The sequence below is a fragment of the Rousettus aegyptiacus genome, unplaced genomic scaffold, assembly GCF_014176215.1.
Source record: "Rousettus aegyptiacus isolate mRouAeg1 unplaced genomic scaffold, mRouAeg1.p scaffold_m13_p_5, whole genome shotgun sequence".
Classification (NCBI taxonomy): Eukaryota; Metazoa; Chordata; class Mammalia; order Chiroptera; family Pteropodidae; genus Rousettus; species Rousettus aegyptiacus.
In genome coordinates this window covers 75,674,069-75,701,208 of record NW_023416308.1, presented here as the reverse complement: position 1 = coordinate 75,701,208, position 27,140 = coordinate 75,674,069, and the positions used below count along the sequence as shown (strand labels likewise).

The following is a 27,140-nucleotide window of genomic DNA, read 5'->3' as shown; positions in this document are numbered from 1 at the left end:
ATTAATACTTCTAGTGAGATCTGGGCATTTATATTTTGATATAGCTCTATAAAGGCATCTGATACAGCCAGTCCCAAAACTGGTGTTTGGAAACCACTGTCCTGTATTGTAAACAAGATGCTTCTTTCTATCCTTCTATAATACGTGCTCTCACATGTGCTTAATACATGTCCTCTCAAGTATTTGACCAACTTTGGCTAAAAACATCTTGTCCCTTCTTGTTTCATCAGCTTTAATCCAAGAGTAAACTTTTTCCTTTAGAAACCAAACTCTTTTAGCCATAATTTCATTGTTTTTGTAGGTGCTATTTGTGTCCTTTCTATCTGCCAGGCTTTATTGAGTGTAAAATAAGCATTTATTAAGAATAATTAATTTATTGATTGATTTTAGTTTATCTACATTATTAACTTCGTAGTGTAGATATTATCACTTTTTTTGCCAGTGAGGAAACTAGCACAGATAAGTTAAGTAACTACATGAGGTCATACAGTAAGACTAGAATTATGATCATTCAACTATAGTGCTTGAGGGAAAGAGAGAAAATAATGTATGAATACCATTCCACTCAATGAACATATCCCTGAGAAACCTCAGTAAAGGAGCCAAGAATCTGTTCCTTCAGTTGTTTCTAATGCCTTTGTAATATGAGAACAGTAAAACCTGAAATAAGTATGGTAATGATACCTATAGAAAGATTTATTAAATGTTTTTTAAAATTTAAAGGGTTTCTTGACTGTTGACAAAAAAGTGAAATACATCATTTAAGTGGCCAGACAACCAGATAAAGGGTGATGGTGATTTGGCTGATATTCTAGAGGAAATTGAAGAATTAATTGAGGACCTTAAGAAAACATTATCTAATAATGTATCAATCTGAGACAAACAGAAGAGAGAGAAAACACATAATAATTTGAACAGGGAAAGTTTATATAAAGATTTATTGACTATGATATGGGATAGGAGTAATGTTGAATTGGCTAGTAAGAAGAGAACTCTAAAAAATATAGGGCTAATTAACTTGATCGTGGGCATCATTTCACAATTTATACATGTGTCAAATTATCACATTTACATTTTAAATATATTACCATTTTATTTATCAATTATAGCTCAATAAAGTTGGGGATAATTTCAAACATAAAGACTATAGGAATAGCAGATGCAAGAAGCAGCTGCTATCCCTTTGGGCTGAGAGAACACAGATGGGTAGAGTTTGAGACCTAGACATTGTTGGAAAGTTCACAGCTGTGGCTTACTAAATGAAAGCAGAGAAGTTACTGTGATGCCATGTTGGTAGAACTTGCCATAAATCTGCCCTCTAGGGTGCAGGGAAAGCTGTTCAGAGGAAGGTGTCATACCCAGAGGCACTCTGCAACAAAAATACTGGTTGTGGTTTCAGAGATCTGCTGTATAACATGGTACCTATAGTTAATAGATATTGTGTACTTAAAAGTTTAAGAGGGTAGATCTTATGTTAAGTGTTCTTACTGTACACACCCACACAAATACACGCACATACACACAGGAGTGATACAAGGAAACTGAAGTGCAGGATGCAAACAAGGTAATCCTTGATTTATGATGATGCTAACATGAGTACATATGCATATCCAAATTTACCAAATTGTATACATTAATTATGTACCATTTTTGTATACCAATTATGCTTCAATAAAGCTAGTGGAGAACAATACTGGGGATGGAGGGATAGAGTGCTGGAGAAGTTGGGCAATGCGTAAGCTGTGTGTGGTGCCGGAGCTGGAGGTTCCCCATGATGCAGGACCTGGGTGCTAAGGAAATGTAAGTTATAGGAGCTTGTAGAGTAAACATACATGAACCAGGAATAAATCCTCTTTCTGCAATGTCTCTCTCTTTTCTTCGCTACTGACATAGCTTTATACCACGCCAGCTGGCAAAGAAAAAATATTTGAAGGCCTCTGATTCAGTTTTGTAGAACATGCAATGAAGGGTGAGTTGGAGCTGAGAGACAATAAATTGATGAATGGCACAAAAAATGTTAAAAATAAAATGATTATAACTATCTACAACTGATGAAGATAATTACCAAGAATCCAAACAGCCAATAGTTGTTGAAGCAATAAAACATTTATATGGTATCTAAATTCAATCACCTTGTGAAACAAAAATCCCCAATGGGTATACTTAGTGAGGTTTTCAAGTAGTACTGACAGTATCTTTTTTCCCTTCCGTATCAACTTCAGAATCTACACTTTACATTAGATGCAACTCCACTGGAAGTAGAAGAGCTAGAGTTTGAGCTCTGATTTCTCCAATATTCCTTTTTCTGTTTTGCCTGTAATGTGCTATATTGCTTTTCAGAAAATAAACCTAGTATTGATTAGTATGGTAGAATCCCCTTAAAAAGCAGATACCAAAATTGTGGTGCATCCAGTTACAAACTAGGTTTGTAGTTAATCCCCGTTACTTCATCTTTATTTTATTTCTTTGGAATTTCAGGACATGTCTCAAGGCACTAATCCTGGTGACTGAATACTTTGAATAACTTTTAAAAAATGTGCTTCTCCTGGTGATAGATGATTAAATGATTGATCATAACCAACTTTTACCTGGATGAAATATACCTTTCCTAAATTGGTTTGTTTCACAACTATACCTTCATGCATGAAGCATGTACTATAGAACCCCTCCAACATAGTATTTTAAGGGGACCTGGATTTAGATAATCTTCCATAGCATCTTTTTATTTTATTCATTATATTTGTTACTAACCCAAAATTTTAGCTTTAAATTTAACTCCGAAGGAATATTAAACTATTATTTGTTTTCACTTATAAAATTGGGTGGCTTCCTTATATCCCATTCAGATTGTTTGCCGATGCTGCAGCTACCCTATTCACATCTGTAGTTATATGAAGTTTTTAAGATTAGTTCCTTCAGAAGTAATAACATTTACCTTTGATATTCTGAATATTGTGGATACCATATTTGAAAGCCTGTGTTCCTACATCCATACATGCTATATTTGAGGCAAGTAGTGACGCTCAGCAAGACAAAACTGTCTTTTGAAGCTGACTGATTCAGCCACTCCCAAAAAAACAGCAGAGCCAGTGGTCTCTAGAAAGATACCCTACTTGGCTATTGCTATAGCAAAGAAGGCCTATATGCAAATAAAAACCAAAGTTCATGCTTCAGTTCTTATTTTTAAAGCTTTAAGGTTTGACTGTTAAACAAAACCACTCGTAATTAAAGACTAGGAGAGAAGCTAATAAAAATTAGCTCTGAATATCTTTCTAGTTTCTGAGAATACTATACTTACATTTATGTTCATACTTCAAACAACTTTACATGATAAATTGTAAATAATAACTAACATTTGTATAGGACTTTACTTCTTTTGAAGTATTTTCATGTTCACTGTCTTAGTTAATCCTTACAGCAATCCAGAATAGTAAATGATATTCTTATCTTCATTTTATTGATGTTAAAACTCTGAGAGGTTAAATAACTAATCCAAGTCCACATAGTAAAAAATAAACAAGGGCTGTAATTCATCTTGTGACTCCAAACTTCACTACATTATAATGCTTAATGAAGTTGTTTGCCTGTTTTATACATCGGGATACTGAGGCAATTAAATAATTTGTCCAGAGTTTCAAGCTTAGGTTTAAAATAAAGGCATATATTTATGTAATTAAACTAAATGTGTGGAACAGTGAAAATGTGCTATAAAGAAAAGTCAGAAATTTGGGGTTCTTTGTCCTTAAACTGCCATTTTTCAGAAGAACTAGATGTGTGGCTATGTGTATAGAAACTGGGAGCATGGCAGGAGTTTTACTTAGGTATGTTTGCAAGACTGTTAGGTAGAGACTAAAGAGAGGAGTTAAGAAAGTAAACTAATTTTTACAGTGGTGTCAGAGAACTTTCCCAGCTTTTTTTCCCTTTTCTTTGCAGAGATGTTGGAAATGTGGTTGAAGCCATGTATGGGGATCTCCCTCCTCCAATTATGCTGATTGGACATAGCATGGGCGGTGCTATTGCAGTCCACACAGCATCATCCAACCTAGTGCCAAGCCTCCTCGGTCTGTGCATGATTGATGTTGTGGAAGGTAAGTTTTCTTAGTGCTAACCAAATCAAAATCTTTGACTTATAAGAGCCATTCATGGTAGACTATTGTTGCTGTGTTTTAATTTATTGTTGATTTCACTTTTCTTGAAGTATGTCCCTCTGTCTTTTATATCTTTCTTTTGTAATTTGTGGCAAAGGATTTTCCAGGTTTTTTTTAATTGAGATATAATGGATATATAACTTTGTATTAGTTTCAGGTGTACAATATAATTATTTGATACATTTATATATTGCAAAATGATCACTAGTTAATATCCATCACCACACAGTTACAATTTTTTTCTTGTGATGAGAACTTTAAGATACACTGTCTTAGCAACATTTAAATATATAATACAATATTATTTACTACAGTCACCAAGCTGGAAGGACTTATTTATTTTATAACTGGAAGCTTGTACCTTTTGACACTTTCACCCCTTTCACCTATATTCTACATTATATAATCATTCTCCATGTCATCAGAAACTCTTTATAAACATCATTTATGGCTGCATATATTTAATTGTATGTATGTCTCATAATTTTATTTAACATTTAAAAAGAAGCCGCCATGTCTTTTATGACCCTGTCTCAGAATTGCTATATAAGTCAACCTTAATCATTGGGGCGAGACAACATGAAATAGTCAATACCAGGATGCAGAAATTGCTGGAGGCCATCTTGGAATCTGGCTATCTCATCAGTCTGAATTTCTTAAACTGCATCTTTTTTCCCCAAGCATCACTGAATTCTGCAGTGATTGAGGGCTGTTGTATATAATTGACCCAGTAACTATAAATGCTCAGAATATGTTAAGTGCTGTGGTTAAAATTTTTGTTTAATGTCTAGGTACAGCCATGGATGCCCTTAATAGCATGCAGAATTTCTTACGTGGCCGTCCTAAAACCTTCAAGTCTCTGGAGAATGCCATTGAATGGAGGTAACCCACAAATCCATATTGCATTTATTTTAAATGTTAGATTGTAGCTTTCCTTTTCCACCAGCTCAAGCACCAAGTTCAAAGGAATAATCCCCTTTATATTAATATTATGGGTGGAAACATTTATGTAAAGAGCAGATTTTTAAAAATATTTTTAATGTTTCAGGCTTGTCTCAGTTTTATAAAATTCACCCTTTTTTCTAATATGCTATAGTACCTCCTAGAATCTTAGTAATTATGGATCATCTGCGGTCTACCCATTCCCATCTCTAAGTTAAGAATTTGAACTAAATGAGAGTCTAAGGCCTTTTCCACCTTGATGCTTCATGGTTCTAGATTCACTTTCTGTGTTCTAGAGAAAATGATGGAAAAACTGAAGATGGGTGTAGGTTTCTTTCTCAGTTTTTATTTGGGTTTTGGATAAAGAAAAACCCTTGGGCAAATAGTTTTTGTAAAAATCACCGACAGAATTGTCTATGGCTTCCATTTAAGTAAAATAAAGGCTGTTCAGTCATTAATTTGTTCATTAATTCAATAAAGTATTTGATTAAATATTTATTAAACACTTAACTTTGTGCTAAAGAGTGAAGATTCGGAGACAAGTAAAACACCATTTCTCCCGCAAGGAGATCAGTCTTGGGATAAAACCTCTTCAGTATCCTGTCTCCCTACCTATTCTTCAAAATCCCTCTCCAATACCTTCTCCGGAACCCTTTCTCTTAACTCCTCCAAACTGTGCAGGTCACTGCCCTCAGTAAAATTACTTGAGACCTTTAAGTCTATATTGTATTGTACTGTTTACCCCTTAAGTCTTCTAATCCTCCTTTAAAGGATAGGCTTATATTATTAATTTTCATTTCTGTCTAAATGCCCTACCGACCTGATAAGGGCAAAAGCTATTTATTCTGTTTCTTTTGTACTTTTATACAGCATATAGCATACTGCTGGCTGCCCTCATGGATGAAACATATATTAACTGAATTAGAGATACCAAATGGGAATTTAGGACTTGGTAAATATATCCTGAGGGAGTCTTCCTAGGACAGAGGGTCTCGTGCCAAATATGGCTTGCCAGAATGATTGTGTTTGGTGAGGTTGCTTCTACCTCCCCATGTTTATACCACCATTCTCTCAGAAGCACCAAAAATCCCTCCATCTTGGGTAGTCACAGCATTGAGAATGCAACTGCAGCCCCTCAACATGTAGTTCAGGTACCCTGCCTACTTACCCAGTAATAACCAATGAGAAAATTATTCCAAATAACTTCTTAAATTTATTTGGTAAACATTTTTTTGGTACCTAAGATGTCTCAGGACCTGATCTAAGAACTGGAGATGAATCAGGCTTAATTCTTATCAAAAAACTGGAGATAACAGTAAGCAAATATGGAAACACAATACAATGAAGGGAGCACAGGAGGAACATAACATAGGTACCTAATCCAGCCTGGGAGTCATGGTAGACCTTCTCTTAAAGAAGATACAGAATCTTGATTGTAGTTGCAGATGCAGGATAGAATAAACGTTCTATTTGTTGAATGTTAAAATGTTCTGGGTTCTATGAAAGCTACTGATTTTTAGACCCCACTCGCTGAGCCTGATAATCATAAAGAATAATATGAAGTATTTGGTAATTTCGTTTTGTGCACTCTGCTGGATATCTGAATCGAGTTTATGACTCATGGCCATTTTGGCTATTCTAGATTTTTTTTTTTTTTTAAGATGTTGAAATACAAGGCCGACCTATTTAATTCAGTAAAGATAAAAAGCTAAGTGAATTTCTGTTTTTGTTTCTTGGTCATCCTAATAAGAAGCAGTAGGATATAGTCATTAAGAGCCTGGACTTTAAAGTCGTACAGATGTGGATTTACATCTTGGTTCTACCACTCTGGCTGCTCTGAGGGAAATAGAATAGGGAAAGCAGTGGGGAGTAGAGGTGATAATGAAGTGGGAAATTGGTTAAGAGACAGTTGTAGTATAGGAGAGTAATGATGATAAGTATAGATTAGGATGGCAATAGGGGAAGTAACATGGTCATATTTGGAATGTATTTTGAAGGTAGAACTGACAGGACAGCCTTTCGATAGGATGTTGGAGTGGAGGGCAGTACTGAAGGATGACTTCTGGGTTTTTAGCCCAAGCAGTTTGGTAAATGGAAGAGACAAAGCGAAGCAGATTTGAGAGCAGGTAAGGGGAAGGGAATCAGGATTTCTGTTTGGATAAGCTGAAATATATACATCTAAGTAGAAATGTTAAGTAGGCACTTGTATATACCACAGATGCTCCTTGACTAATGATGGGGTTACATCCCAATAAACCCATCATAAATTGAAAATATCCTAAGTCGAAAATGTATTTAATACACCTAAACTCCCAAATATCATAGCTTAGCCTGGCCTACCTCAAATGTGACCAGAGCACTTACATTAGTTTACAGTTAGGCAAAATCATCTAACACAGTGGACACACTGTAGAATATCAGTTTTTACCCTCATGATTGCATGGCTGACTATCCCAAGTCAGGGACTGTCTGTAGTTTAGAAGAGGTTGAGCTAGAGATAAATCGAAGAATAATCTTTGTGTAAATAATATTTAAAGCCAGGAGATTGAATGCGATCACCTAGGAGATAGAAAAAACATCCAAGAACTGAGCCTTGGGATAATATACAATATTTAGATCTTGGAAAGAAGAGGAAGCCTCAATAAAGGAAGCCAAAAAGACATAATTGGTGAGACAGTAGGAAAACCAAAGAGTATAGCAAGTGTTTCTAGAAGGAGGGAGAGAGCATCTGTGTGAAATAATGCTGGCAGATCACCTAAGATGAAGGCTAAGAAATGACCATTAGAATTGGCATGATGGAGATGACCTTGCAAAGTAAATCTCAGATAATAAGTGGGAGATAAAAACCTGTTATAAGTTGGGGATATTAGTGAAGGAAAGGATGGGAGGTAACAAAATGGAGAAAGGAAGTAGGATGACTGTTTTTTTTTTTTTTTTCTTGTTTAAGTGTATAAGTATAGTTGGTTTACAATCTTATATTGGTTATATTAGTTTCAGGAGTACAATATAGTGATTCCACATTTTTCTACATTTTGAGAATTTTTGTTATATAGAACAGAGAAATGGGGTAGTATCTACTAGTGAATGTGGAGTTGAAAAGTTTTTCAAGCTAGAGAATGTTTTTTAAAGAAGGTTTTATAATATCCACTAGAGAAAAAAAATGATGACATAGGAGAGAGACAGGATAATTAGGGGAAACAAGATCCTCATAAGCAAGAGAGGATGGGAACCAGTGCCCAAGGTTGTCTCCAAATAGGAAAAGAGATATTTCATGTATTAACCAGCTATCAAAGCAGAATATATCATCACAAATACTGGTGGATTCATAGGTACTATAAATTCAGCGGTGGTAGAAAAATGAAGTAGTATCTGTTCTAATCGCTTATATTATGAAAATAAGAAATAAGGTCATTCTCTAAGGTAGGTGCACTTTAAAATTTTATATGATTTTTTAAGCTCAAAAAATGAAATTTAAAGAAACATGTTCTGGTGGCCTGCTTTAGGTGTGTTTCCAGTTCTCCCTGGAACATGCAGTCATTTTGTTTGGCCCTTACGCATACTTAGGTAGACAACTCTGGGAAAACTAATCTATTAAGATAGCATCTAAGCTCCTAAACTCTATATCATGGCATACAAAGCCCTCTAGGAGCTAGCCCCTGCCTGCTTATCCTATTCTGTCACACTTCTCCCTTTGCTCTCCCCTGCTTCTCCCTGCACGCTGTCCTCTAAATAATCATCTTGCTGATTTTTCCACATCACAGTGCCTTCCTTCACAATGTGCCCTCTGCCAGTAATGCTCTGACCACCCCCTTTTATCTTTCGCTTAATTTTTTACCTTCAGTTCTCGGTTTAGGTAGGATATTTGGGAAGCTTTCTCTAACCTCATTAAAAATAAAGTGATTCCTTTGAACCTTGCCTTATTATATTAAAATTATCTTTGTGTTTCTTTCCTTCCAGTGAATTGTGTGTTTCTTGAACATGGGCCTATCACATGGTATCCTTTTGGCGAAAATTTACAGAATTGAAATGTCTTCGTTATCTTTACTTGATTTTTACTAGCTGGCTTATAGCTGTAATAACCAAGTGAAAAGTAGTAGTAATCTCCACTTAAGCTCTGTTGGTAACCATAACTTTTTAGTAGATCTTACAGAATCTGCAGAATTATTCATTTGACTCTAGTGACTTGATAAGATGAATGCTAAATAACCTCTTCTCTCCCTTCTCACTTTTCTAGTGTGAAGAGTGGCCAGATTCGAAATCTGGAGTCTGCCCGTGTCTCAATGGTTGGCCAAGTCAAACAGTAGGTCTTATTTTTCTGTGTTGGGTTGGTTAGAGACTGAAACATGGTGAGGGAATTACAGATTGTTTTTTCTGTTATATACCTATCCTGTCATCCTTGTGAATGCCTTCATTATTTTAGGTAATTTTTACAAGTAAGCTTAGTTGAGCCAGTTGTATAGATTTTCTTTTCTTTTCCTTTCTCGTTTTTGAGGAAAATCCTAAGACCAAATAGTGTCTTCTATATAATACTGGATTACTTTATTATAACTTTAGTTGTTAAAGGTGAAGAATCCCAGAGAATAGACATTAAAAATTAGGTATCCTCTCTAGTGCTGACAGTATGGTATCATTCTGGTGACAGCCTCCTTCTAATAAGCCAAACCTGGTTGTGAGGAAATTATGGTATAAAAGCTTCAGCATAGCCTGAGTCAAAGCCAAATTTAAGGGTAAGCTAAGATTATTTAACCCCATTAATCATCCCGGATAGGGTTACATGAGTCCTGGCTATTGTTATGTAGACACAAAATAAACTTCAGGTGCTTTGAGAAAATGTTGCCCAATGGAACGGACAGGGAGCATAAGAGTTGTTGAAAATGATAATGGCATTATTGACTGCTATTTGCCAGACGCTGTGCAAGATATTTTATATACATTATCTCGTTTTTAAAATCCTTATAGAATATTTTCAACATATAAAAGTAGAATGAAACAATGAATTACAATGTACCCATTGCTTATTTTCAATAGTTACTAACTCATGGCCAGTCTTATTTTGTCTGTGCTTCTATTTACTTTACCTAAGCACAAAATATTTTGAAACAAACTCGAGAATAAAACAATTTCCTCTGTAAGGTTTCAGTATGCTCTCTCTAGATTCCATTTCTATCTCTTTCATTTTTTTCCTTGCAATTTTTGTGTTGAGGAAATCTGGTTGTTTGCCCTGTAAAATAATCTGGATTTGCTGATTAATTCCTCAGGTGTAACATGTTCCTTTGTTCCCTGCATGTCTGTAAATTGTTAGCTAGATCCAGAGATTTGATCAAGTTCAGGTTGGTTTGTTATTTGGGTTTGTTTATTTGTTTTCAAGAATAGGTGATACTATTTAATTCCATTAAGAAGCATATAATATTTGGTTGTCTCTTTTTTTTAGAATGTTAGTAGTCATCAATGATCATAACCTGGATTCATTAATTCATTTGCACTATCTCATTTAATGTTGATAATACCTCTTTCAGATAATTTATTGTTTTATAGATGAGGATATGGAAGTTCAGAAAGGTAAAGTGATTTTACCAGGATCGCACAGCTAGTGAATTGCAGAGCTCAGATTCGAACTCCTGTGTATTTGATACCAAAGCCTATATTATGGATTTTATGCCTAAAAGAGCAATTTGAGTAGTACTATATGGCAGATAAAGTGCAAAGGCCTTGAATAAACTATGAAACTACCCACTTCTCAATTCCTAAATATTTTGAGACTGCTTGTTTAAGCAGTGGTAAAGCATTTTGTAAGGAAGTCACCTGACTTTATATACATGTAGCTCATTGGTTTTTAAATTTTACCTAATTTATAAACTTAAATGGTGTTTTCCCTTAATACGTAAACTTTTGTATATAAAAGTATATGTGTTTTAATTGTCACATAGATATCAGCGGGAACCTTTCTGCCCTTCTTGATCTGGGTAAAATTCTCTTGAACCTGTCAATCCATAGCTGTGGAAATCCAAAGCACATGTTTTTTTGTTATGGTCCTTTGACCTAGGTGTGAAATTAATGCCTCAAGTTTCATTAAAAAAAAAAAACAAAACCCCACTGAACAAAACATTTGTGAACACTCACTTCACTGAAGGTTTTGGTAAAGGAGACAGAGAAGGAGGTGTTATCATTCTTAAAAATCCACCACTGACCTTCAATTTCTCTGTCTTTTCATCTTGTTTGTTCTCCTCTTCCTTCTCTCTCTCTTTCAAGGGCAAAATAAAAAAATTTATTTTTTATAAATTACCAAAGGCACTAGCTGCTACCTAGGCCTTTGGTATTTTTACCTTTAACACTCATCAATATATTTTTTCCCATTAGTTCTCCCTAAAAAGAATTATGGTACCAGCTGTTTATATATAATAATTTTTCTACCTGATTATATAATAAAGAGATATTGTAGATTTTTTAGAGTAAAAGCAAAAATAATTGGTTGGATCAGATGTTCTAATCCCCAAGGTTCAGCTGGCATGGTTATTACAATTGCCAGTTTCTATCAGCTAATTAAAAAAAGGGGCCTTTTTTTAATTCTGTTTGAGCCTTGTTCTAAAGCAGGGTATAGTAGAAAAGCACCATGCTTCAGAATTAATTGGGCCTGAATTTGCCTCCCAGCTTCATCCACTCATGAGCTAGGTCATCCTGGACTTTTTTTTTTTCTTTTTTAACTCTTTAAGGCTACTTCATAGGATTGTTATGAGGATTATATAAGATAATGTCAATAAGATTCTTGTCACCAGGAAATGGTTCCTCCTTTCTGTGTGTCAGTATTGGTGCAAGAACTGGAAACCATCCCTTGGAGTATAGTCATACCTTGGCCATGACCTTCCACAGTCCTGGTCTACTTTTGTATATTTTTAAATGCCCATTTTTCACACCCTCCTCCCAGGAGCATTGTTAAGTTTTAACAGTTGATTAAAAAGGACATATGTATCAGTACCTCTGAGATAATTTGTGTATGGAAGAGAGGTATGTGATAGCATTTTTTTAAAAACCTAGGTGTGAAGGAATTACAAGCCCAGAAGGCTCAAAATCTATAGTGGAAGGAATCATAGAGGAAGAAGAAGAAGATGAAGAAGGAAGTGAGTCAGTAAACAAGAGGAAAAAGGAAGACGACATGGAGGTGAGTAAAAGTCTTCATTCTTGGAAGGATGGGGTAGAGTGTGGGAAAGGGAAGAGGATGTGACATTGTTCTTTTTGTCTACCATTAAATATTTTGGAGGGCAAAGACATTATCGTAATAGATACTTAGGTTAACTATAAGATGTAAAGCACTTGTTGATAGCACTGACAAACTGGAACATAAAACTTATAGTATATACCCTACCCTCACATAGACAGCTCTCTCATCAGGCTCTTTCTCACCTTTGTACTTCTGTTCCTGTGGTTTATCTCATGAAGAAAATCCCATTTCCTACCAGTCTATTCTAAGCCCATCCAGATCTTATCCATCTTTCAAGGTATATCTCCCTGGGGTAACCTTCTGACCTTGGTTTATGTCAGTCCCTCTCCAGCACAGCACTGAGAATTATATGACACTACTTAGCACTTTGTTTTTTTGAAGTTATAGCTAACTCATAAAACTTATTTTCATAAGCCACATTCAGAGATACTATGATCTCTTGGTAGTCATTCCTAGAATGCAGACTCAGTGTCCTATATTACCTAAGAATTGTCTCCCAACAAAAATAACCTATGTATCATGAGTTTAGGAAGTAATGTTCTGTATGAATTTCCCTCAGCATTTAACTCAGGTTTGTGTGCATAGGGTTCTGTGAGTATTTGCTGAGCAATTGATTTGAGGATGATAATAAAAAGGGCTGCCTTTTTTCTTGGAAATGATTAGTGAGCATGACTAGCAGACTTTCTGGGATGGATTAAAAAATATAAACACCTTACTAATGGCAGGTAATGGAGTTGGTATATACCACATATTCCTTTGCATTTGGAGATGTGACTGTTAACAAGGAGGAAAGTATATTTTTTAAAAACAGTATTTTTAATGAGAATCATTTTGGAGTTTACAAAAATATAAATAATTCCTGATCAATTTGCTCTCCAACACTCTGAGAGGTGAGGGGAGATCTATTCTCCCATGTTAACAGTACAAAAACTGAGACTTAGAGATGAAGAGACTTCCCAAAGTAATCAAGTAGTATTTAGTAGATTGAGACTGATACAAACTATCAATTACATTTTACCTTTGATGTGCTAGGAATTATACTGAGTGCCTCATGTCGTCTCTAGTTCTCATGTTAGCTCTCTGCGTTGTAGATAATTATCACTGTTTTACAGCTGAGGTACATATACTTACCTATGTTCACACATAAATATTCACACTTAAACACATCCAGATACTATGCTTTTTAATTCCAATGCTTTTTTTCTTTGCAATTTTTTATAAGCCCAATTATACGAAGTTATATAAACTTCAACAGTTTTGTTAGGAGGGCAAACTAAGGCACATCAAGCAGTAAGGAATATAGCTAAACATTCTATACTTTAAGAAGGATACAAAGAAACTGCAAACAATAGTCACAACATCTTGTAACTAGTAGATAAATAAGTCCTGGAGATCTAATGTATAACATAGTTATTATGGCCAACAATACTGTATTATAAACTTCAAAGTTGCTGAGAGATTAGATCTTAATTGTTCCCACCACAAAAAAGAAATGATAATTACATGACATGAGAGAGGTGTTAGCTAGTGCTATGGTGGTAATCATAGTGCAGTATATAAATGTATCAAATCAACATGTTATATACCTTAAGCCTATATAATGTTATATATCAATTATATTTCAATAAAAATAATTTATTAAATAAGATTATGGAGAAAATGTTAATAATACAAATTAAACTTAAGAAACCAGTCATAACTTCTAAAGCTTTGTATCTAGCAGCCATTTATGGCCCATTAGCCCTTTGGGGCATCTCTGTTATAGCACAATGTAAAAAGTGGTGTTTGAAATAGCATAATAGGTCAGTTGCATGTGTAAAAGAAGACAAAGATATACATTTAATGGAGGGAAGGGGAAGCAAATGCGATACAGAATGGTTAAAATATAGAAATGAAAGGGAAAACGTTTAAGCTTAGGTCCTTAAAGGAATAAACTTCAGTCGTGTAGGAGGTATTCCTCTTTTTTAAACTACCTTATTGAGAGGTAACTCACCAAAGTATGCAATTTTAATATAGTCACAGAGTTTGCAACCATTACAACAATATAATTTTAGAACATTTTCATCGCTTTAAAAAAAAAATGACATACCTATTTTTAGTCACTTGCCATTTTTCCCCAATCTTCCCATCCATAGGCAACCACTAATCTACTTTCTGCCTCTATAGATTTGCCTAATCTGGACATTTAATACAAATGGAATTATAGAACATTTGGCTTTTGCGACTAGCTTCTTTCACTTTAGCATAATATTTTCATAGTTCATCTATTTTCTAGCATGTATTAGTACTTCATTACTATTTATGGCTGAATAATATATTCCGTTGTATGGATAGACCACATATTTTATCCATTCATTAGTTACTGGACATTTGAGTTATTCCAACTTTTCGTCTATTATGAATAATGCTGGTACAAACGTTTGTGTATAAGTTTCTGTGTGGAAACAGGTTTTTATTTCTCTACGAGTGGAATTGCTAGGTGGTAACTCTATGTTTAATCATTTGAGGAACAGCTATACTGCTGTCCAGCGTGCCTGTACCATTTAAATTCCCACCAGCACTGTATGAGGGATCCAGTTTTCTACATCCTTGTCAGCACTTGTTGTTGTCTCTCTTTTTTGATTATAGACATCCTAGTGGGTATGAAGTGGTATCTCATTGTGGTTTTGGTTTACATTTTCTTAATGACTCTTGATATTGAGCATCTTTTCATGTGCTCATTGGCCATCTGTATATCTTTTCTGGAGAAATGTCTATTCAGATCCTTGGCCCATTTTTAAATAGGGCTATTGGTCTTTTTATTATTGAGTTTTAAGTGTTATTTACATTTTCTAGATACAAGTCACTGATTTGCAAATATTTTCTCCTGTTCTAAGGGTTGTCTTTTCACATTCCTGATGGTATTCTTGGAAGAGCACATTTGATTTTGATGAAATTCAATTTATCTAGTTTTCATTTTGTTGCTTGTGCTTTTGGTGTCATACCTAGGAAGGCCTTTCCTAGCCCAGGGTCACAAAGATTTATACCTATGTTTGCTTCTAACAGTTTTTTAGTTTTAGCTCTTAGGTTTAGGTCTATGATCCATTCGTGTATGGTATGAGATTGGGGGTATAACTTCATTCTTTTGCATGTAGATATTCTATCATCCCAGCACCATTTGTTGAAAAGATGGTCCTTTCCCCACTGAGTGCTCTTGCCACCCTTGTCAAAGATTATTTGACCGTATATGTGAGGGTTTATTTCTGTGCTCTCTACATTATTCCATTGGTATATTTTATCTGTCTTTGTGCCAGTACTATGTTTTGATTACTGTAGCTTTGTAATATGTTTGAAATCGGAGAGTGTAAGACCTCCATTTTTTTTTTCTTTCTTTTTTTTTTTTTAATTGTTTTGGCTATTCAGGATCCTTTGAGATTCCATATGAATTTTAGAATGCACTTTTCTATTTTTGAAAAAAATGCCATTGGGATTTTGATAGGGATTGTGTTGAATCTACATATTGCCTTGGATAGTATGGACATTTTAACCATTCAGTGATCTTTAACACAATATGTTGCTGTCTCATGTTTACCTCTAGATTTTCATACTGTGGTGTCCCAATTATTTCAGTTATAATATTTTAAATTTTCAGTGATACATAAAAGTATAGGGAATCATTTATTTGTTAAGCTTGCATTTGGTGAGTACATACTCTGTGCCCATCCATCTGCTTTATACTGAGATTTAACAGCTACTGAAATTTTATCATAATTGTGTCAAATTTCCTTTTTTAAATTACTATTGCAGGAATATTATATCATTGTCATAAATCAAAATATAAGGAAAAAATGCTGTTCCAACAAATGAATGTATTTTCAGTTCATATACTACAGTTTCTCTGTAGTAATCCTAACTTAGGTGACATATTTGTACTCTGCTTCTTTCACTTAATATTATATTGTGAGCATTTTATTCCCTGTACTGCAATGTGTTTTTTGTAATTATCCTTTTTATGGTGTGTTCTTTTTGCCAAATGTGTATGAGAGAAACTCAGCTCTACCATTTACTAGCTTTTTGATCTTAAGAAAATTTCCTGAGTTTTCTGAAACTGATAGAAGTAAAAGTAAACTTCTAATTATCTAAACATGGAAATTACAACAATATCATACATATCACAATGCTGTTATATAGATTAAGTGTATATTAAAATGTCTGGGACATAGTAGGCCCTTAATATGTGCTAGTTTTCTTCCCTTTCCTTATCCCAGGGAACTAGTTTTTATCCTGTTCCTTCAGGGGTTGACCTCAGAGACTCAGAACTTGCTCTTATTTCTCTAGACCAAGAAAGATCATCCATACACTTGGAGAATTGAACTGGCAAAAACAGAAAAATACTGGGATGGCTGGTTCCGAGGCTTATCCAATCTCTTTCTTAGTTGCCCTATTCCTAAGTTGCTGCTCTTGGCTGGTAAGTATGTATGTGCATGTATTAAATTAGCTCAGGCTGCCGTAACAAAATACTATGGAGTGGGTGGCTTAAACAACAAATTTATTTTCTCACAGTTCTGGAGGCTTAAAGTCTAAGATCAGGGAATCAGTCAGCATGGTCAAGTTTTGATGAGTATTTTCTTACTGGTTTGCAAACAGCCTTCTTCTTACTGTGTTCTTACATGGCAGAGAGAGAGCAAGAGCAAGCTCCCTGGTTTATTCTTATAAGGACACTAATCGTATCATATGAAAGCCCTACCGTTATGACCCCATTTAACCTTAATTACTTACATATCACCAAATATGGCCACATTGTGGATTTGAGCTTCAACATATGAATTTTGGGAGGGACACAATGCAGTCCATAGCAGTATAGGTATATTGTCATCTGAATATTTCCTTGTTATATAACTACTCACCAAATGGGTGGTGACTTCCAAGGTGAAGTACCTCTTCACTCATTTGTGTCTTTTCTCCTCCTCACACGAAATCCCTAAACCTAATGAATTATAAGCATCCATCTGGGATGGCCTGATTCTGGCCTGGCCTCTGTACCTGGTCAAGTCCAAGTCCTCCTCCTAGAATAGTGGAAAGATATTCTGAGTATAATGGAAATTTAAAAAGTAAAACTCTGTTTTCAGAAACCAGTTTAAACAAGCAAAGTGATTGCCTGGAAAGCTTCCTGTGGTAAGACTGTACCGTCAGAGAGTTAGGATTGCCATTAATATAAATTAAGAATGTCATCATGTTTATAACTTTGTAACAATTTTTATATCATACTTAAACAGCAAAACCTATTTCACAGCCTTTTCTAGTAAGGTGCTTATGGATTCTCTGATTTTGTTCTAGGTGTTGATAGATTGGATAAAGATCTGACTATTGGCCAAATGCAAGGTAAGTCATCAAGAAATTAAGTCTCTAGATTTTTCTCTGAGGGCACAGTAAGGGGGCAGAATCATGTGGAAATTAATGTTCTGAGATAGTGAGGTGCAATGGAGAGTGAGCATGAGCTTTAGAGTTAGACCCAAATTTGGCATCCACCTCTGCTCTTGACCCAGTCTATGATTATGAGCAAGTATTTCCCTTTAATGAGCTTCCATTTTTCTCCCTTCTAAAAATGAGAATTATACTACCACCTATGTCTCAAGAGTTGTAAGGACTAAAATGATGCAATGTCTTTGAAAAGGGCATTAGAAACACTAAAGTGCTCTATAGGTATATAATATTTTATTGTTGGAAGTCTCAGGAAAGGGAAAGATAATCTAGATACAAAAAAAGTGTAAACTCTATTTAGAAGACAGCATAGTGAGGTGGTAAAAGCAAGGGCTCTGAGGTTTGCTGCACTGGATTTGTGTACTGCTTCTTTCCTACTATTTTTTTTTTTTTGACACTGGGCAAGTTACTTGACCTGCCTTAGCTTTAGTTTCTCAATCTATAAAATGAGATGGCAGCCTCACAGGCATCATGAGTAGGAAAGTGACATGTGTTCATCTCAGTGTCAGATGACACTGCAGTGGGACCAATTTTGTGGGAGCTCTTGCTTTATTATGGATAAAAGCCTTGGTGAAGGTGAAGTCAATAGGCATTGGCAACTTTTGGGCTATGGGAAGAAGAGGTGTCAACTTTAAAGCCAATGTTTCAGGCTTAAGCAGATTCTGTTCTTGACTTCTCTTCTTACTCTTCTGGGCAATTTTAAGACCTCTATTTATACCTTGAAAACTCCCAGAGCTAAACATCCAATTCATATTTCTCTCTTGAGCTCCGGACCTGGCCCATATATCAAACCTGCTGGATGTCTCCAGTTGGATATTTCATGGGCCCCACAAACTGTTCTTTAGTTGTCCTCAAGCTCTCCACAGAGAAAGGGGCAATATTCCTTTATATTTCAAAGGCTCCTGAATGATTTATCAAATTCTGGCCCCAGGCCCTCATACCCTTTCCTTCCTCTAACTACGTAGTATCTTGGGACTGTAGCAGGACCATAGGCTGGGACTGTGATGTTTTTGGCACTGACGTTGATAATTAGTTTGGATACCTTTCCTTAAATTCAATTTAAGCAAACCTTTCCTAAGTACTCTTTCAATGCAATATCTATGCTTGATGCTGGGCAGACAGAAGAATCAAACATGGTCCCTGATCCTATTTGAAAGCAATTAATCTGAACTGGAATAGCACTTGGAATCAGTGTTGGTTACCAGCCTTGGAATTAGACAGTCCCAGGTTTGAATCACTATTAAAGGTTTTTTGGCATGAGTAAATTGCTAACTTCTTTAATCCTAAGTTTTTTCTTTTTTTTTCTTTCTCTCAAAACTGAGTGAATTGACTTTTTAAAATTTAGTTTCAAGTATATAGTACATTAGACATCTATATAGTTCATGAAATGATCCTCCCAATTGCACCCTCCCTTCCCTGACCCTCGACCTAGCCAGTGTATTTATGCTAACTACGTTCCCTATGCCATGCTCCCCATCCCCGTGACCATAAGCTCCTCATTTGTACTTCGTTAGCCCTTCACTCTATTTTCCCAGCCCCCCAAACACCCCTCCCCTCTGTTCATCACCAAATTGTCTACTATATTTGTGAGTCTGTTTTTGATTAGTTTGTTCTTTTTGTTCCTTAGATTCCGCATGTAAGTGAAATCATATAGTGTTTCTCTTTTTCTGTCTGACTTAAATACCTTCTAGGTTCATCAAAGCAATATCTTTTTCCATCCCCTTCCTTTTCATATGTAGAGGCATTGTTTTCTTATCTTCTGGTTGGAACACTTAATTTTTTTCCAATTAAGGTACTTATTGATAGGAATGTAGTTGTTATCATTCTTTATTCCTGTTTTTGATACATGTTTTTTCTTCTTAAAGAAGTCCCTCCAACATTTCCTGTAATACTGGCTTAGTGGTGATAAAGTCCTTTAGTTTATTTTTGTCTGGGAAGCTCTTTATCTGTCCTTCAACTCTAAATGCTAGCTTTGCTGGATAAAATATCCTTGGTTGTAGATCCTGGGTCTTCAACCAGTTGAATATTTTCTGCCAAGCCCTTCTGTCCTGCCTAGTTTCTTTTGAGAAATCAGCTGCCAGGTGTTCCCTTATCAGTAATAATATGTTTTTCTCTTGCTGCTTTTAATATTCTTTCTTTGTATTTAACCATTGGCATTTTAATTATGATGTGTCTTGTGGGCCTCTTTGGATCCCTGTTTTTTGGGATTCTCTGAACTTCCTGGGGTTTTATGTCCATTTCCTTCAGCAGGTTAGGGAAATTTTCTGTCATTGTTTCTTCAAACAGCTGTTACAGCATCTTGATTTTCTTCAGTTACACCTATCAGACAAATATTTGGAGCCTTAGTAGTGTCCCATATCCTCCTTAAATTATTTTTATAGTCTTGGCATCTTTTTTCTTTCCATTCTGATTGAGTGTCCTGTTTGGCTTTCCTGTCCTCTAGATAGGACATTTGATCCTCTTCTTTATTCACTTTGTTTATTCCATTTAATATACTTCTCATCTCAGATAATATGTTCTTCATTTCAGACTGGTTCCTTTTTATAATTTCTATTTCCATTTTTATGGTGTTTTTTTTAACTCTTTGTTGAAGTTCTCACTGAATTTCTCTACACTTCCCAAAAGTTCATTGAGCATCTTTATAACCAGTGTTTTGAACTCTGCATCTGTTAGATTTCTTGACTCCATTATATCTGCATCTCTGTTCTGTTGTCTCATATGATTTCTGTTTCTTTGTCTTGCTGTTTTGGCTGCCTTTCCATGTCTGTTTATATGTACTAAGCAAAGCTCCTAAGTCTCCCAGTCTTAGTGTGGATTTGTGAAATAGGTGTCCATTGGCACGGTTCTGAGAGGAGTTCAGCTGTAGGCCAGACTTAGCTCCAGCCTGTGCCCCTCTGGGGCCACCTGTTAAAATTCAGCAAGCAATTCATAGATGCTGGGCTTATAGTTGCCTCAAAAGGCCACACCAGAAACCGAGGCCAGCTGCCTCCAGTGTGAGTCTATGCACGGCTCCGCAAGGCTTATCTGACTTGCTGAAAATATACCTGGATGTGGCTTGGGTGGAGCCTGGAGTTGGGGGAGGCGGGGTTTCAGGGAATCCTCTAGGTGACTTGACCTTTGTTATCCAGTTTGATGATGTCTCCACTATGGCAGTACTGTGGCCCTGCATTGGGAAGAGGGAGGGCTCAGTGGGGAACAATGGATACCGCTGGCACTTCTGTACAGTGCAAGTCTTGCCTCGGCCCTCACTCTGACAATATCTTCCTGTAAGTCCCTGGTGCCCCCTGTACGCAGCCAAATTGGCACTGGTGCTCAGAGTGAGCAGGTCCGTCACCACGAATATCTCCTCGCGGGTGTGGTCCCTTTAAGATGCTGCCGCTGCCACTGCTTCCCCCTCTGTCTCATTCAGCCAGTCGGGACCGGGCAGCCTTGTGTCCTCGCCCCGTCCTAACTTCTGCCTTTACAGAGTGACTTCCTGGACTTCTCCCTAGTTGCATGATGTGTTCATCTAGATCCCATGTGATTTTTCCTTGCTGCCGCTCCTTGTTTCCGTCACAACTTTGATTTGGTCACCAGAGGGATGAACAGAGCCTCAATCATCTTGCCATTTTTTCCCTCAGTAATCCTGAGTTTTTTCATCTATAAAATGGAGATAATGATAAATCTCAATATTGTTGTGTGAGGTTTAAATAAGAAAATATGGATGAAGAAAGAACCTTGCAAATGATGGCTTCATTATGTTCAGGAAGTACTTATGATTCCTCATTAGATGCCCTCATTTCACAGTAAGGATTATGCCAAGACCACCTTCTCTTTCAAAGTATCCTGTGAGTATAGACAGTAAATGGCTGGGATGAGGGACATTCCATAAAACAAAGGGAAATGGCTAAGTTGACATAAATTCCTAACCACAGCCTTGTCAGCATTATGTTTAAACCAGCTAAATTAGTCATTGAATCCTAGCTACTCAGCCCTCATTCATGATGCAACTTGGGTGAATAATTTAGATTCTCTGAACTTACGATTCCTCATCTGTAAGATGGGACAGGAGAGTTTGGAAGTATGCCCATCTCATAGAATAATTGTGAAGATTACCCATGATCATATTATTTTATGTTTCCTGGACATATGTTGTTAGCATATATGAGTTCTCCCTGATTCCTTATACTCATTCTTCTAAAGAGGAATGAAAAATGCATCCCTAGTCATTAATTCTGGAGTGGATGGAGTTGTAAGTTTTATCAGGTCAGTTGTTCATTAATTCATTCATCCAAGACTTACTAAGCATATGCTCAATGTCTAGCCCTGTGTTTGGCACTATTAGGGATATAGAGCAAGTAATAATACTAGCCTCTCTGTTCTTGTGGGAGTGACACATTTCTGCGGAGGCAAGCACCAGTGGCATATAAAATACAAGCTTACAAAACAAAAGGGGCACAAGCTGCTTTGTGTTTGTATTCAAATACATTAACAGCGGTACATTAAGGGATACAAGGGAGAGTAGAATAGGCTGGAGTACCCAGAGCAACTTACCGTAAGAGGAGGGATATACGCTGGGCCTTATTGGATGGAATGGTTTTAGTTCCTCTACTAATTAAGCCACTTTGGGCAAATCACTAATCATGACTTCAGTTTCATCATCTCAAAGAATTTCAGTATTCATCCTGCTTAATCTTATAGGGTAGATTTGAGAATCAACTTAAAAATTTATAGAAGAGAATTAAAAAAAAAATTTAAAGCACTCTGTAACTGGGGTAAGACTCACAGAATGTGATGACCAAAAGGACTGTGAGAGCTTACTCCCTTATTTTGTAAATGGAGGCGCTGAGGCTTTGAGAGTCTGCTCTCTCTACCTATGGGAGCTCTGGGTCCCATATCCTTTAGTCTGCTTAGAGATCTTGCTTTATCAATCATCTCTTTTTACTCTTACTGGCTACCACATTAGTTGTGAGCTTGCAGTATTCCACAGACAGTATGAGAAAGGGATTAGTACAGTGTCTAGCTCATAGTTAAGTAGTCAAATGGTGATTATTATTGTCACAATAAATTTCAAAACCCTTAACAATGCTTATGGAACCCTGACGTGGTATGGTCCCTGCTTACCTCTCCAGTTTCATTATTAACTCTCACAAAACCATGCCAAACTTTATTTCTAGGAACAAATACCATTTCATCTTCCTTTCCTTTGTTTAGGCTGTTTTTTTTTTTTTTCTGTCTGGGAAGCCTCCCTTGATCCCTGTTTGATTGTGAAGCCTTCTTATTTTCTTCCAGTTCCATATGCTCAGTTTAATCATAGGAACAACATGCTGCATTAAAATGTTGGTTCTTGTATTTTGCTCCTCTACTAGATTATAATCCCCTGAAAACAAGAACTGTTTCTTCCTATGTGTCTGATCTAAAGTAAATGCACACTAAATTATTTCAGAAGGAAAAAGTATAGGGAAAATGATTTGCCCAAGGTTACAAGTATTCCTATCCTCCTCAAAGGCTTGGTAACTGGGTCTAGAATATTTGGAGAGGAGGAGTTCCTGGGTTCCTAGAGTGTCCTATGAGGCTGCAGATGGGGTAAGGAGAGGGCCATGTTAGTCCCTGAGGTCACCTGGGTTTGTTTCCTCTCCAGGGAAGTTCCAGATGCAGGTCCTACCTCAGTGTGGCCACGCAGTCCATGAGGATGCCCCAGACAAGGTTAGTCCAATGTTTGATGACTGTGAGAGTTTTGCAGACAACTGTGAGAGTAACCTTGGGTGTCACAGAAGATACAACAAGCCTGTGTGTCAGCCTATGAGGCGTTCACAGATGCAACTCCACTAGCGCCAAACCTCTCCCTGGCAGCTGCCTATGGTCTTGGCTTTCTGTGCATGGGCCAAGGATCTACTAGCACCTTGCTGTTTCATTCCAGGGCCCTACAGTTAAGATCTTAAGTTCTTCTTCTCCATTACCCCCAAAAGTCAGATGGGAAAAGAGATGATTGAGGTAGAACCTTCCCCCTAAACTACTGTAACAGGAATTATTATGTGCTTCCCCTATAGAAAAAAGGTACTTTGTAACTCTAGGGGGATGAATAAGCCTTCTGCTCATTCCTCTTGACTTCTCAGTAGCCATCCTGGCAAAGATGATGGGGAGGAGTCTTCTAGCCCTGCCAGAACCTGAGTCTTTTTCCTATCAAGCTCCTAAAACCTATAGGACCCACAATTCCACTATAGAGTCTAACCTTCTAACAGAAGCCCACAGGACCTCTGAGGCTCAGCACAATTGTTAACCTTCATATGGCCTGGAATATCTCTCCCTTTTCCAGGTGGCAGAAGCTGTTGCCACTTTCCTGATCCGGCACAGGTTTGCTGAGTCCATCGGTGGATTCCAGTGGTAAGGAAGTACAAAGGTTTAAGGAGCCCAGCAGTGCTGGCCAACTCCAACAAAAAGATATTTGCAAGGGTATAAATATCTCCTCCTCAATCCTGCCTAATTTGGGTCACCATGCCTTTTTTCTTCCTCCTCAACACAGAGTTCAGCATATGCATTTCTACAACACCATAGTTGGTTGTTTCTGTGTGCTCTGGTCCAGTGGGTTATTGCTGAGCTGAGATTCAATTGTGCTTCATCCCTCAGCTCCTCACTGCAGTGTATACTTCTTAAGGTGGCCCTTCTCTGAAGAGGCTAGGATGGGAATGGTCCTTTTCCAGGCTCTTAGAGTTCTGTATGCTGTCTCCTGCTCTGCTGCTGAGGAAGGCTGGGCAGGTCATGGAGGCTGTGTAGAGATCCAGGGTAAGGTTTTCAATCTCAGCACTATTAACATTTGAGGAAGGTAATCCTTTGTGATGGGACCTGCCCTGTGCATTGTAGGATGTCTAATAACATCCGTGGCCTCTACTCACCAGAAGCCAGTAGCACTCCTCCCTACACCCTTACAGTTGTGACAACCAGAAATGTCTCTAGATTTTACCAAATGGTTCAAGAGAGACAAAATTATTCCCAGTTGAGAACCACTGGTTTAGAGGAAAAAAAGATACCTGTCATCCTCGGGCACTCTTTATCTGATTAAGGAGACACAGCTGGGCTCTCTGCTGAGGAGGAGGGGGAAGAGAGGCACAGTGACCTAAAATGCATGAACTTGACCCCACCTCAGGGAGCTTCTAGTCTGTGCTACAGAAGGCCCCTGATCCTCAGCCCACAAACCTAATGAGGAGTCACACTTACCAGTTGGAAAGTCTTTTAAATGATTTTGGTGAGGGTCCAGGGAAACCTGTTCCCCATCCTCAGGAAGTTTGAAGAAGTGTTGAAGAAAAAGAAATGGCTTCTGCATTAAAGAACTCAGAGTGCCAGGACTGGGAAGGCGAGGGTGACTGTGCAGGGTAGGCGTTGGAAAAGATGGCAAGAGCCCGGCATCGTGAGCTACACGAGTTACTTCCTTTGCCAAACCACCCCTCAGACAACTGACCATTGGTGGATTCCCAAGAATCAACAGTAAAGATTTAATTTCTCTAAGCAGTGTCTGCGGCCCCTGGACCTTTGGAGGTTCGGTCACATCAGTAGTTCACTGAGAGCGGAAGTGGGACAAATCTGCAAGGGCCTTGGTGGTCATTAGGGAGGGCTTCCTGGAGAGGACAGAGTGAGCAGGGGCAAAGCTAGTGATGGTCACAGTTGTTTTCCCTTCTCTTTGCACTCTCACAGTGTGTTTCCTGGCTGTTAGTGACCTGCTGTCCATCCCTCCCTCAACATTGAGCTCTGTTGTAAATACATCGCACCAGAGGCCACTGTGATGCCGCTGTCTCCTCACCATCCTGTCCAACCATGTGACATCGGCTCCCTATAGACGGGCATCCCCGGATGTACAAACCCTTTCGTGTATTCCTGCCAAAAGCATTATTTTCCACGGCCTTTGACTCTCATCAGTCTCTCTAGTCCAAGGCTCCCCAGCTCCTACCCCTTTCCTGTTCAGGGGTAGCCCCTGCCAGTTCTCCCTGCCTTACCTAGAATGAAGCCTCCATCAGAACTGCCGCCCTGGACCTCTATTCCTGGCATTAGGCAACACATCTGGGTCCAGATGTTTCCCCAGGCTCAGAAGCCTCCATTCCTTGAGATTGTTCTTGGCATGGTCCTGCCCTACCTCAAGGGATGGACAGACCATGGACAGAGTGGTCCTTGTTTTTCCTTCCAAATAAAACACCAGTCAGGTACCTTTTTATCCCAGTCTTACTCTTCCAGGCTTGGAAGACCCATAAAGTCCAGGATTCAATCCTTATGTACAAGGAGGGGTGGTGGATAGCATCACAAGAAACTAACCTGAAAATCAGGTCCAGCCAGTCCAAGCACATGGCCTCCCATCTGGGGAGAGCCCATCGTCCCACTCCCATACATCTGGGCACCTGCCTTGGGCTGAGGCCAGGTTGCTCCAGGGGCCTCTTGAGCCCTCACCTGCCACAGAGCAACCCAGGTTAGTACAGCCCACGCACAAAGCCACAGGCTAAAGCCTGTGGAGTTGTTTTTAAGAATCAAATTGAACCATTTTCATCACCGGTCCCTGGAGGTGTGCAGAGTGCTCACTTGCCTCTTCTAGACCCACAGCTTATCTTTGTCATTTGTGGTTTCCATGTCACTCTTCGTAGAAACAATACAGCCTAGCATTCTCAATCTTTGCCCCTCTTCCAGCTGCCTCGTCATACACTGCAGCCTCCCCCTGCTGCCCAGGCACGCCATTTCTAAGGGCAGGGAAAGGCAGTCTCCTGCAGCCCGTCCTTTCTGTGACTGTCTTAGGTGATGCATAGCCCCCTCCACCTTTCCACCCAACAACTTCCTATCCCTGCCCTGCTGCACGGTCCAGAGTCTGGGACCTACTTTGTTTCTTTGTTATTTATGATCTTGTTAAGAAAATAAATATCTCCCAACCTTTATCAATCTAGTCTTTCTCTGTGGAGTTGTTCTTATTTCTGCTGATCTGGGAGCAGGGGACAGTTCGTTGGATATAGTCATCATAGAGCTCCAGAAAACCCTTTCCTGCAGCCCATCAGCATTATATGCTCTGCCTGCTCGCCAGATCCAGAATACCTAGTGGAATGGACAGACACTGCAGCCAGGGAGACTTGGAGTTCAGTCCCAACTCTTCAAATTATTTGCTCCATCAATTTGGTCCAGAACAGGACAGTTTGTGCACTGTCCACATGACCTCAGACACAATGGCTTCACATCTGCCAATACTCAAACTTTGTCCACAACCCAGATCATCTCCTGAGCTCTAGGCAGGTCCATCTATCTCCTCATCTCTCTCCCAGATGACCAAAAGCCACTCATGTTGACCATTCCTGTAACTGTATTCAGCTACCCCTGAAACTAACTTGTCTTCCTCCCACATTTCCTGGCTCAGTAAGTTGCAGGTACCA

At 37.9% G+C, this 27,140-nt stretch overlaps 1 protein-coding gene across 2 annotated transcripts in view; it reads left to right on the top strand.

The window, feature by feature from the left end:
* PPME1 (protein phosphatase methylesterase 1) overlaps positions 1-26,662 on the top strand; it is a 63,764-nt gene extending 37,102 nt beyond the window's left edge. For both annotated transcript variants that reach the window (XM_016161446.2, XM_016161445.2), the window contains 9 exons: positions 3,934-4,088; positions 4,940-5,030; positions 9,325-9,390; positions 12,123-12,246; positions 16,624-16,753; positions 17,623-17,667; positions 23,387-23,451; positions 24,062-24,129; positions 25,435-26,662. In XM_016161446.2, coding sequence (XP_016016932.1) covers positions 3,934-4,088; positions 4,940-5,030; positions 9,325-9,390; positions 12,123-12,246; positions 16,624-16,753; positions 17,623-17,667; positions 23,387-23,451; positions 24,062-24,129; positions 25,435-25,453 — 763 coding nt within the window. In that variant the 3' untranslated portion in view covers positions 25,454-26,662. The remainder of the gene's footprint in view (positions 1-3,933; positions 4,089-4,939; positions 5,031-9,324; positions 9,391-12,122; positions 12,247-16,623; positions 16,754-17,622; positions 17,668-23,386; positions 23,452-24,061; positions 24,130-25,434) is intronic.
* The last annotated feature ends 478 nt before the right edge of the window (positions 26,663-27,140 follow it).